The 13,808-nt window shown below is 42.1% G+C and overlaps 1 protein-coding gene across 1 annotated transcript in view; it reads left to right on the top strand.

The window, feature by feature from the left end:
- The first annotated feature begins 2,558 nt into the window (after positions 1–2,558).
- The window catches only part of fto (FTO alpha-ketoglutarate dependent dioxygenase), a 137,133-nt gene continuing 125,883 nt past the window's right edge, over positions 2,559–13,808 (top strand). The window contains exon 1 of the mRNA XM_056412673.1: positions 2,559–2,600. Coding sequence (XP_056268648.1) covers positions 2,559–2,600 — 42 coding nt within the window. The remainder of the gene's footprint in view (positions 2,601–13,808) is intronic.

Raw genomic sequence — 13,808 nt, 5'->3', positions numbered from 1 at the left:
ACACTTAAATACACACATTTTTTCACTTTAAATACACTTAAATCCACGTAACTCCTCACATTAAATACACGTAACTCTTCACTTTAAATCCACGTCACTCTTCACTTTAAATCCACGTAACTTCACTTTAAATCCACGTAACTCCTCACTTTAAATACACGTAACTCTTAACTTTAAATGCACTTAAATACACGTAACTCTTCACTTTAAACTGATGTAGACTGGTTAAAGTTAGAAAACTTGCCCGTCTGTGCAGTTTATCTCATCTCATATATCTTTATCTTTATATTCTTAATTCTCGCACTGTGTTGATTGTCGTTGATTGTTGTTCATGTTATTGTCTACTGTCGCACCACCCGCCATGACAAATTCCTTGTATGTGAAAACATAAATGTTAATAAAAGGTTCTGATTCTGACTGAATGGTGCGACGTGAGATTTAAAAAAGGACTTTAACAACCCATAAAATGGGATTTTTAAAAGATGTTCTTGATCAGAGTTACAGTAGAAGGGGCTTTGATGCTGCTCTGACTTCAGAGAACGGTCGAACACTTCCCATCTGACTCTCTGAGTGAAAGCAAATCAACGCCTAATACACATTCCTTCAGAGTAACGACATTTTCCGACCCCTTAAAATTGCATTACGTCATAATGCCGCTTGTAAATGTATTAAATTGCATTTTTTTTTTTTTTAAAGCAATGCATCTAATTATGATGAAAGACATTCCCTCTACTCTCGGACATTATTCCACCAACCCCAATTACTAAAAGTTAAACTACATGATATGACTGGTCCGTTTATATAAATATAATAAGGCCCAGTGTGAACATCTGGGCGGACGTCCACACCAACGGGCCACCAACGACGGATTTAAAAACCTTTTTTTTTTGGACAAGGTAAGTGGCCTGTCTGCCGCTGAGGCCCTCTACATGATGTTCACAGGATCAGGGAAAGCCTCCGCTACGTGAAATATTATACCATAAAGATGATTGACAGAGGGAATATGTGAACGATGCTTTGACGCACACAAGGAACATAGTGTAATGATGGATCGGGGGCAGATTTTGACATAAGGAGATGAAAAGAATACAAATATTGATGATTTTTCTCCAGGATAAAAGCTCTAAAATGAAACTACAGGCTGACATATGTTAATGTGAAAAAAAGAATAGATGTATAAATGCAAGCACATGGATCTAGTTTTCACAAAACGACTCTTCAAGGATATTTTTCAAACATCTCGACTCCCTTTGGAAGACCAGATCAGAAGAGAGGAAATGTAAGTTATAAATAGGAATCAAAAGAACCCCCCCACCCCTCTCCGTTTATTAGCCAGGGATACCAGAGACGCACCGACGGCTTTGAAAGCGGGAGAGCTTGAGAGCGTTTTACAAGACAGGTGAAAGAAACATGTGCGTTAAATCATTGCACCCGGCTAACGCGGGTCAGCTCTACCATAAAAGAAACGAGATTACAAAGGAAACTAATGAAGACGCTGATCAAAGTCTGTAATGGTAATACGTAGCAGGTGTTTCAGAACCCCTGCACCACCCGCCCACCACTCCACCCGTGAAGCTATTTCACATGTGCTTCGACAGGAACAATGGACGGAACACATTTCGGCACCATTCAAAACACGTTATGAGGATGAACTCTCGGAAGGGTACGTCAACCGCGGGTGATGCATGAAGGCAGCCACATGGACGCCGTGCGTTTTTTAACGGTGCACTTTCATGATCGGCATGCGAGTTGAAAAACAAAAGGGGGCTGCTGACGTGGTTGAAAGCCCACACCGGCAGAAAGGCACCTGGATTTGAGATGCAAGCGCGAGTTGAAAGAAAGTTGGCAGGGAGTTGAACGCTGGAGCGTGTTCAAAGCGTGATTGCTATTTTTACACATAGTCTGAGATGAAAGTGGAACTGCTTTTCATTACACAAAAAAGGGGGGGGGGGGGCATATGGAATATCCATGTTGAAGACCGGGATATTTTGCATTTTTCTAAATGTAAAACAGAAAGAAATGTTGATGCACTACAGTAGTAGGCCTACTACTACTACCATTGCTGCTATCACATATATAATATCAATACTTATAATAACAACAATACCTACTATTAATAATAATAAGTATACGGTAGTAGTTGTTGGTTTTGCTTTTGAATATCTTATTAATTTAACTTCTGTATAACTTGAAATCACTGATTTTAAACTATCAAACTTGCCGTTGGACAACTTGTAGATCTGTACCTTCTGCGGCTGCGCAGTGCAACCTCGAAAGCCCGCCGACAGCTACTTCCGCCGCGAGCGCGCGGTCCACTCTGGGACTTGTTGTTCTCGTCGTAAATCTTTTAAAATCTCTCGTGAATCCCTCCGGCCAAAAACATTTTACACTTAAAAAATATCGACGCCCGGGCTCCGACTGAAGCCACGCGAAAAACCGCACTCTCGTTGACCGTTTCTAAAACGATAATATATTTAAATATTATTTATCCGCGCACTACAACTACCGGCGTCTCGTCGACGGAAAGCGAGGCGGCGTGAACACAAGTCCCGGGCAACATGAAACGATCGGGTGACAGTGAGGGGGAGAAGAGGAGAAAGGTATTGATGGCGTTTTTTCTCCATTAGGTCTGACGTGTGTTTCTACGCCCTGTGGCCGGTTGAATATCCGATGCTCCGCTTGTGATGCCGCTGGCAACATTTTAAAGGCTTAGAAAGCTGCGAATGTCAGCGCGTGCCTCACCATGCCTGTTTCCTTCATCGCGTTCTTCCATTTCTCTCTCTTCCCCTCTTCCAGTCTTCCACAGTGGAGACACACGGTTGCATTAAAACGGCGGTTTGTCACCTTTTTAAACACACGGCCGAGAAGAAGCTGTAGCTAGCGGGCTCGCTGACGTCCAAACAGACACAGAGTAACGCGATGTGAATCACAGCGTGTTGGATAACGCTACTTGTAAAAAATTATAATAAAAAAATTATAACAATATTTCAACACGGAACAATTTTAAAGGTTGTTTTTGTAATAAAAAAAAGACACTCAAACAAAAAGGGAACGTTTGTGATGCGAGTCTGGTGTGCAGCGCCGGAGCGGTGCTCGGTGCAACAGTGTCAACAAATGGTCACGTTAGTGTGGAGGGTATTTCAGGTATTTCAGGTATTTTAGATATTTTAGACTTGGCAAAGTGCCAGCAGTCTACAGCTGTTTCTGGCCTCACAACAGAGACACACACTGGGTAATACACAGTAGAAATGATGGTTATCAGCTAATGTAGTGACTGTTTTTAAAATATTACCCTCTGTAAACATGTAGAACCTGCTCGGCTATGACAATGTGTGTGTGTGTGCAGTATTGTGAGTATTTGCACATGATATTGGAACAGTGCAACACCAAGTAGTGTGTGTCTGTGTATGTTAAAGCAAGTGTTTTGTGCTCATTTGTGGCTTATATAACCCAAAACTTTGTGGCTTTTTGAGACATTAAAGGAATAAAAGGGTCCTGGCGTGCAGGCGTCCTGGGATGTGTTTCGCCTATAGTCTGCGATGTCTGTTCCCTTCTCCCTGAGTTGGATGCTGTCTGCTGGGGCACATATGTTTGGATCATGTTGGACAGCAGTGAAACTATGTAAGACGTGGTTCCTCCTGTTTATGAAAGCAGCCATGGCGGCCAGATGAGCGGCTCAGAGAGAGAGAGAACTCATTCCAGCTGGCCCTCAGGCAGTCAGGCAGAACTGCACAGAGCTAATGGCTTAGCTTCCTTTAAAACATGTTTTCTTTGGATAAATATTTAAGGATGAGCAAGAGGAATGCTAATTGTAAAGTGACTATTGTGACGGTCGAGATGCCGAGGAAGGAGCTGCAGGCATTTTGGACACAATATAAGAATGACACAGATGATGGCTTGGATGTGATGGTTGTCTTATCCTGTGTGTGTGTGTGTGTGTGTGTGTGTGTTTGTGCAACGCTGCACACAGTGAGAAATCCGATGTGTATGTCTACTGTCATCCTGAGTTGGGGAACAAATGAAGTGCCAAATGAATACACAATCTCCTGAGAAAATCCCACCACAGCAAAGCAGTAAAGCACACTGACAGATGCCATATATATATTTATATTTAAAACAATATATATATATTTAAAACTATATAAAACATCTCCCTCTTTCTCTCTCTATATATATGTGTGTGTGTGTGTATATATATATATATATATATAAATAAATATTGTGTATATATATAAAAAAATAAGTGTGTATATATATTTAAAACAATATATATTTAAAACTATATATATAAAACATCTCCCTCTTACTCTATACATAAATATGTGTGTATATATATACAAATAAATATTGTGTATATATCTATATAAATGTATATACAAAAAAATATATATAAATAAATGTATATATCTAAAAAATATATATATTAAAAAATAAATAAACGTTTGTGTGTCTATATATATATATCTAAAAAAAAAGTATATTTAGATTGTAAAATCCCAAATGATAACATTTTTACTTGGACGAAAGGACATTTTTTGATCGTTTTCTTCGTTTTAGCATCTACAAAAACAGCAGACTATTCGATTTGCCTTACAATTCCATGGCCGTCCTCCCCATTCAACGTTGCCTTTTACCCAAATGAACTGAGAACGTCTCGTTATGTTTCATCAGCATCGTCATCGCAGGATGAAACTCCCTCACGCTTTGGCGTGTGAAAACGGTCGCTGACCTCGTCCCTTAACCCGATGTTTTAATGCCGTCTTTGATGCCATTTGGACAGTGATGACGAGAATAAAGTGCTGTGTCGAAACAGGAAGTGTGTGTGTGTGTGTGTGTGTGTGTGAGCGGCAGGCTAAGTAATGATCACACAGGGTCACCAGATGTTGCGAGGGTCCGGGGCTCGGCCCGGCACCATTTGCTCGGATCGGCCTCATTGCTCTGCTCTGGTTGTGGCGCCTTAGTGCAAGCTGTTTAGGGCATTTAATTCCTGAACACTCATTAAAATGGTTTGTGTTTCCCTCGGCAATTCTGTTAAATTAACAACTACCGAGGTAAAAGCTGATTATGTGGCCACACATCCAGACACGGTCAATCAATTCTCCCCGCACAAAATGTTAGCCGGTGAATTAGTGTAAAGGAAACGATTTATGGCGACTAATGCCGACGTCCTGTCATGTCAGGCCTGGTGTTTTAGCAAGAAGAGAGGGGGGGGGGGGGGAGAGATTCAGCACATTCAGCAGCTTTGCTCTCGGGCCGGCCATCTTTTTTCCCCTCCCCTTTTTACATTTTATTTTTTTTAACCCGAGCTACACGCCGCTCGCTCTATTAACGAGCCGATAATGGAGAAATAGTGTTGGGCGCCGACATGAAACACGGGGGCTTGGATACCTAAAGGCAAGGCAGCGCGCGGAGCTGTGGATTTACACCTCGGCTCGGTGCAGGACGGCGGGGAAGAAGGAGGGCGAGCGCTCTGCATTGGGGGGGGGGCTCTCTCTCACAGCTTCATCGGACCCCCGTCGGCCTCGGAAAAAAAAAGGCTCCCGAAAAAATCCGTCCGTGGCGGATAATGATACCATTACACTAATGGAGCTGGCAAATGAAGGAGAACCCAGATGCCCCGCTTTATTACCGCAGGGGGTCATTTCCTTCGCTGCATTCCTAATGGCCTGAGCACACAGTATTGATCAGGCTATCACGCTTTGCTAATCCTCTACAGGATTACTTATCGCCCCGGCGAGGTGTCGATCCCCCCCCCCCCCTCTATAAGGCCGCGCCGTGTCCGGCGGGGGACCCACCGGGCGGTTTGCTCGGGCGTGATTTAGGGCCGAGCGGGGACGGCGTCTGGGAGGTCTTCGGTTTGCCAGTTCAACATGTAGAAAGAAAAAAAAAAAAAAGGAGTGGAATTAACCTTATAGCTTTCATTTAATTAAAGAGCGGGCAATTATGTGGCTCCTCCCTCCTTTATGGCCGCGTGGAGCGGTGAGGCCGGGTGTTGTTCTGGGTTAATTGTGTCGCGCTGTAAATAACAGCAGCGGCTCTCGGCCCGAGTTGATTACTCCAGCTCCACCTATTTTACTACATCTTTCATTCTTGGAGACTTCCACTGGCACATTTTTTTTGTTTCTTTTAGGCGCCGAACCATACCGGACCCTCCAGTTGCAGTTCTGATTATTACCGCGATTTATAAATGTATTTTAAAATCATTTTTGAACTCTCTTTTTTTTAAATGTCATTTTTTCAACAATATGCATTTTCATAGTCACTTTCTTTGCACACGTTCCAGTTGTATATCTTGGTAGACGTGATATTCAGGTCTACAGTTTACACGACACACAAAGAACATAGTGCTCACTCGAAGAAGAGGGGGGGGAAAAGGATAATAAGGAATAGATTGCATAAACAATAATGAAATACAAATAATATGAAAGTGCTTTTAATGTGAAATCTGTGCACAAAATCTTTTTAAAAAAAACCTAAATAATTAACGGTATGCAGTTTTTGAACATGACCGAGGGATGGCGTTTGCTCGGTGCCCCATCATCATCATTCCAAATGAACATGGGGTGGGGGGGGGTCAGGCAGCACTTTGCCCAGGGCCCTGTGACCCTTTACTGGACCCCCGTGTGCTTTAGCGTCCTCCGGGCCGGTGGCATGGAGGCATCGCCGCGTGTCACCTCTGGCCCGGGCTAATCAAAGGGCTTCACCTTAAGGGGGGCATTTAGCCCCGTTGCGTTAGGGCCAGAGCAGTAGCCGTAAAAAACAACAACTATATATATATTGTATATTTCCACCTGCACCCGAACCTGTCGTGGCTTTAGGGAAACTAGCTATTGATCCGGATATTTAGTCATCAATATTGTGCAAACATCTGTCCACGCAAGGGGTTGACCCCCCCACCCCCTGTTGGAGTTCAATGATATACTATTCTGCAAAGTAAAATCAATGAGTGAATATGAAGTGTGTGGTGTGTAATATAGTGCAAGGCCCCCAGGTATTCCATCGATTGGCTCTGTGAGCTGTTGGCCGGGGCTGATTAGTCTTTTCCTTGTTTGCCTGTTTGATCTCTGGCTCTTATATATTTTGGACCGAGGTGTTTACAGATCAACCGGCTCACTCCGTCTTTTCCTTTTTTTATTCTGACCGGTTTAGTCCGAAGAATTTCATAACTTTTGCGTATTTGCAATTCTGCCTTTACTTTACGTTTAGTTTCTGAATAATAGGATACAAATGTTGTGTGTGTATTTTAGTTTAAGAGTGAGATCCAACTTCATCGTGCAGTGAGAGCGGTGGAGGGTGAGTCTTACTTTTAAAGATGTCACTGATGCAAGGATGGGACTGATTGTTCGTTTTTCGCCACTTTTATTTAGTTATATATATTTTTTACCCTACGACTTGTTCCCTCGAGAGAAAATGACGCTCCAAGTTAGTGTTCATCACCCACGAGATGGTTCTTTGTTAATGACATCGGTTATAAGCTTATACGATGAGTGATGATAGCAGATATGAGGGGGAAAAAAAAGAAAGTATGCAGGTCTTACACCTGTGCAATTTCGCTTATTTTGATTTCCTCTGGCAGCCGTCACTCTATATCGCAGGTGTCAAACACGAGGCCCGCCACGTCATCTTCTGTGGCCCCTGACGGCCTGAAAGACATTCTGATCACCTTTTCTTAGTCATTTCAGAAAAATATCCCGTGCTTTTATTTTGAAGGTTTTAAATTAAATGGATTTATGTTATAATATTGGAGAAATGTTCTTGCGTACAATATTTCTACACTCAAATGAACAATAATCAAATGCAAAAAGAGTTATTTTACAATATGTTCGCGAGTGTGTTTGTATATATACTGTATATATAATTATTTATAAAAATATGTATAATTATTTATATATTTATAATATATATCTTTATATTAATATGTATATATATAATTATTTATAAATAGATTAAAAAAATAATAATAATAAAACAAAATATATATATATACTGTATATAATATATTTATATATAATTATAATGTGCTTCACTTACAACCGGGCCTTTGAGGGGGTGCCATGATGCTGATGTGGCCCCCGGTAAAAATGAAGTTGACACTTTCCAAATTTAAGAAAGCTTCAACGTTCAAACACGGGAAGGCATTTTTCTCGAAATACCTCTTCAGGTACCACTCCCTGTGTTGATATTCACCACTTTAAGGGCTTCTCTCATGGAAGCAGTCAGACGCCCCGTGACGGCTCTCGTGTCTGACGCCCCGACCGAGCGCCATGATTAGTGTCGAGGCGTCGCACGTATTCACGCAACTAGACGAACAAGATCGGCCATCGCATCCAATGAGATTACATCAAACGTGAGCCGCTCGAGTCGGGTTCATCCGTCACGCGGGTGTCCCGTCGCCACCGACACGGCGAATAATCAGTCGGATCAATAGACGGCGGCGGCTCATTGACGTGTGCTGAATAAACATGGGAGTGACCCCCTCAACTCGAGAGCCTCCGGGGGGTTCGTTAGCCACTCGAGGCTATGAGCCAGGACGGTCGTTATTTGTGTGGCTGTGTGTGTGTGTGTGTGTTTGTGTTAATGTTATAAAGAGAAACATGAAGGTGCCATCTGGAACCGAAAATGGTTCTTCAGAGCGATGCCATAGAAGAACCATTTCTGGTTTCACAAAGAACCTTTGAAACCAGGGTTCTTTAAAGAACCATCTCCTTAAAAGAGTTCTTCAAAGAACCTATAAAGGTGTCTCAAAGAATCTTTAAAAAATGGTTCTTGAAGGCACCATTTCTGGTTTAAACCAATGGTTCTTTAAAGAACCATTTATTTAAACCAGAGTTCTTCAAAGAACCTATAAAGGTCCCTCAAAGAACCTTTAAAAAATAGTTATGGAAGGCACCATTTATGGTTCCACAAAGAACCTTTGAAACCAGGGTTCTTTTGGTATTGTTGGTCATTTTTTTTGACCTGAATCAATATATTACCCCCTCGCGCCGCCTGGGTCATTTGACCCGATTTCAATGTTCACCCTCCTGTTACCTTTATATTTACAACATATTTTTTTTGGGTTGGGTCAATTTAGCGCCAGCAAAAAAACCTCAGAAAATTATTAGAATTAATATTGTTTGTTGACGAAAGAAGACGAAAAATTAAAACATTATTAAATGGGGATTAATTATTAATAAGGGCGGGGGAAAAAAGGGTGAAAAAATGAAAAAAGAACAATCTCCTTAAAGAAGAACCATCTCCTTAAAAAGTTCTTCAAAGAACCTATAAAGGTGTCTCAAAGAATCTTAAAAATGGTTCTGAACCATATAAACCAGGGTTCTTTAAAGAACCATTTATTTAAAAGAGTTCTTCAAAGAACCTATAAAGGTGCCTCAAAGAACCTTTAAAAAATGGTTCTGTAAGGCACCATTTATGGTTCCACAAAGAACCTTTGAAACCAGGGTTCTTTAAAGAACCATCTCCTTAAAAGAGTTCTTCAAAGAACCTATAAAGGTGTCTCAAAGAATCTTTAAAAAATGGTTCTTGAAGGCACCATTTCTGGTTCCACAAAGAACCATTTAATCCAGGGTTCTTTAAAGTACCATTTCCTTAAAATAGTTTTTCAAAGAACCTGTAAAGGTGAATCTTTAAAAAAATTGTTTTTTAAGGCACCGTTTTTCAAATCCTAAAAGTTTAGGAAAAGTCATGGAAATGTTGTTAAATTTATTTACGCTGACTTTTAAATATGTTTTTAAAAGACAAGCGCTCAATATATAAGCCGCCATACGCTCTTTCATACTAAAGTCTTTTTATTATAAAGGTTTATTCTTTCAATCTAAACTATTGTCTCATTGCTTTGTGTTTACGGTGATATACTGCATGCTTTGGAATTCTCATTGTTGGTTTAAATACTGCATTTTCTCACTTTTTACACCGAGATTTCACAAAATGTTTGGTCCTGGAAATCAGTTTTGAAGTCCTGGACACCCGTCTCCGGCGTTTAGGGCCCATGTGACCCTAAACTAGCATTTACATATTGTATTAAGATATACGAGGGAATTTATTTTATTAATCTCGGTGCCAAAGGGCCTGGCGAACATCTCCGCTGAACCTCGTTAGGAGCCGAAAGTTATTCTGCAGCCGGAAAAGGAATCTCGTTGTTAATCCCGTCCAACTCTCGTAAAACGCTTCACCTCTCGAAGCGATCCGCCGCCGACAGATTGGTCCGCTCGCTGTTTATTTGTGAACTTATTTTCCCCTTTTTTACATTTATTTTTGTTGTAATGACTCACCTTTCCAATAAAAAGTTAAAATAAAGAGGCCCTCCTGCCAAGGTGTTGCCCAACATCTGCTTTCCATTTTGGAAAAGTCCCAAACGCCTTCATTCACAAAAAGGCTGCAGGAAGCCAGGTTCACGAGGCGCTGTAAATAGTAACTGTTAATTTGTACATCATAAGCTCCTTTCCATAAAACATGAGGCGGTGAAAAGTGTGTTTAAAAATACCTGAACGTACGCGGTGGCTCCCTTTTGGTTGTTGTTTTTAGCCGGTGCCAAGTGGAAGCATTGCAATCATCTCAGCCAGCTGGAGGTGCTCACGGCTTCCCCGGCTAAACACCAACACCAACAACAGACCACAGGTAGCTTATACTTGTAAAACAAACCGGAAGGAGACTGAAAAATAGCACCGTGTTGAGGTGTGATGAGTAATTATGTCCAAAAAAAGAAACTCGAATGCAACTTTGGGCTTTATTCTAATTATAATGTTAGTTAAACACGTTTTTTTTTCTTCGCGACATCACGAATTTGGAGGAAATTTCTCGTTTTTAAGTAAATAAATTGTTCGTATTTCTGATGAAACTGGAATAAAAAAAATTCTCTCAAAAAAACCCAAAACCTAATGAAAATCTCCGAGTTGAGTTTGTATGTAGTGGGCGGGGCTTAGGCTGCTGAATGAGCGAGGAGTTTCTATTGGTGGGTTTGACTTGTATGATGCCAACTCACCTCCGTGTCCTCCTCACCGTAACCTCACGCTAGCCAAACCCTCCAATAGAAACTCCTCGCTCATTCATCAGCGTAAGCCCCGCCCACTACGTCCAAACTCAACTCGTAGATTTTCGTTTTGTGTGCAGGTTTTTTTTTTTTGGAGCAAATTAGACTTTAGATTGTAGTTTAATCAGCAAAATGAACAATTAATTTACTTAACGAGAAATTGGCTCAAATTTTTTTTTTTTGCGTAATAGACACAAATCTACCTTCATAGAAACCGTAATCCAAAGCCCCGCCCACTTCGTCCAAACTCAACTCCTAGCTTTTTTAAAATGATTTTAAGAGCGAAGATTTTAGATTTTACAGCAACAAATTCTAATTTCATCAGTAAAACTAACAACAAATTTACTGACAAACGTGAAATTTGCTTTCGAAATGTTTTTTGTTTGTTTGCGTAATACAAATCCACCTTTATCGACTTCCACCCGAGGACTTTGGTAACCACGGCGACCTCCTCCTCGTACGGTGCTGGTTCCATCACTTACTCCGCATCACGCCTTCTGAGAAGTGTCTCCTCACTTCAGGCCCGTTCATGTCTCGCTGCTTCTTTCCTCTCTGTGTTTTTATTCTTCATCACACTAACTTTTCCTTGCATATGCGAAGGAGCCCAACGACAGCTTGACTGGCATGCTGTCAAGACGGTGGAGCATCAGCGTGTGTGTGTGTGTGTGTGTTGTCAGGACGTGACCGGCCCACTTTGCATGTTCTCCTCCAGACAGGTGCTCCTGGACGAGCGCCGGTGCATGACAGTTGCCTTTCATCGCTGTCTTCTCTACACTTAACCCCCTGACCAGCCCTCCCCTCCCTCCCTCCCTCTTCCTCATCCTCATCCTCATCCTCCTCCTCCTCGTCTGACCTCTTCCCTCGGCCGCCCTGAGTGACGGACTCGCGAAGGAAGGAAGGAAAGCTGGCGGTGGGCGTTTTTTAGTTTTTTCTCGCTGGTGGTGAGGCTGCAGCAGGCTGCTTCTCACACTGAACCGTGCACACACACGTTCACACACACACACACACACGTTCACACACACACACACACACACACGTTCACACACACACACACGTGCACACACACACTTCTTTTTCCTGTTCCACAGTCCGTAATTCCATCCACCGGTGCTGTCAAGCACTTGATCAAACGTGCATAAAGGAAAGCGCCCCATGGCTGCACCCCATCTCCTCTCTCCACATCATAATGTAGGCAGATTTTATTTATTTATTTCTTTTTTTTCTGCCTGTTTTCGTCAACGCTGTTTATTCAGATGAGCCCGACTGGAGGGCAGCGGGTCACATCCACCCGCCCGATAAAAAAAAACGCTCCTGAAGTGAGGGTTGTCTCCAGCGAGATGGAGAGAGAGGGGAAAACAACACGAGGAGGGGTGAGGAGGGGTGAGGAGGGGTCATGTCAGATCTGTTTGCGGGGCTATTTGTGTGTGTGTGTTTGAGGGTTCAGTTGTCAACCCCCGTGTCATGCTTCCTCTGGCCCCGTTATGTCGGGGGCATCCACTGTCATTTGTTGCAGGACTGTTTTGCCACGGAGGCATAAAAACAAAAAATAAATAAAAGCGGCGTTAGCTTCTCGTGTTGCCGCGACGCAAAGTACAAACTAATCCCCGAATAGCTCGACACCTCCCTAAAAGTTTGAGGATTTAGTTTTTTTTGCGGGTGGGGTGTACTTTGTGTTTATTCAAGATGGCGACCGATCCAGATGTTTTTTATATATATTTTTTATCTATTTATAAATAATTATATATATATATACAGGACTGTCTCAGAAAATTAGAATATTGTGATAAAGTTCTTTATTTTCTGTAATGCAATTAAAAAATTATTAAAAGAATAAAAGGCTTGCAATATTGCAGATGACTTGTAATGAATCCAGAATGCATGACATTTTTGCTTTTGTAATTGCATTACAGAAAATAAAGAACTTTATCACATTCTAATTTTCTGAGACAGTCCTGTATACATATTTTTACAAATATATATATACATATTTATCAATATTTTTTATATATACACACACATACATACAAACACACTCTCGAACTTATTGTTAAATAACTCTTTTTGGATTTGATTATTGTTCATCCGAGTGCGTAATTTGATGTCGTGTTCGCCCCCTGCTTTTCTTATTCTTTGAGCTCCGCCGTGTGACGTGAAGCACGTGGATTAAAGTCACGCTCGAAGCCAACTTTATAAACCAACGTCATCCTGGTCTCCCCAAGTTATTTGAAGTTCATCCCCTCGTGTGTGTGTCTGTGTGTGTTTCATCTGACGTGCATCTCCCACATTCTCTCCCTACGACGCTTAAGACTCCTTAAACTTGTTGTCGTCTCTTAATCCAACAGCAGCCCGTCGACTGTCCACGCCGCCGTGGACCCCTTCCTCGCCGCCATTGTCACACGTAGTATGTGTGTGTGTGCATTGTCACACGGACTCGCGTGCGTGCGGTTGACGGGTCCGCCGTTTCTCGGCTGAGTGACGGCGCAGAGGGAATCGGGTCCTAATCTGAGTGACTGATTCTCGGCTCGCCTGTCCCCGGTAACTCCGGAGGAAGAGACGGCGCCGGAGGAGTTCTCGGTGTTTGTGAGTCCTCCTGCTGCACCGGGGATGACAATGGGGATTAGTGCCACGGTTCTTTTATAAACTGTTTATTTATTTTATTTTCCCGGGGAGGAGGGCTCTTATCGGGGCCTCGGCAGCCACTTTTTTCCTTGACTGTCAATTAAAGAGGGGATCATTAACTTCAAGGGTATAAATGTTCTAACACTGGTATTAGCGTCGG

The sequence above is a fragment of the Pseudoliparis swirei genome, chromosome 4 (assembly GCF_029220125.1).
Source record: "Pseudoliparis swirei isolate HS2019 ecotype Mariana Trench chromosome 4, NWPU_hadal_v1, whole genome shotgun sequence".
NCBI classification, from domain to species: Eukaryota; Metazoa; Chordata; class Actinopteri; order Perciformes; family Liparidae; genus Pseudoliparis; species Pseudoliparis swirei.
The sequence above is the reverse complement of the archived record's forward strand: the minus strand, read 5'-3'. Positions and strand labels throughout refer to the sequence as shown.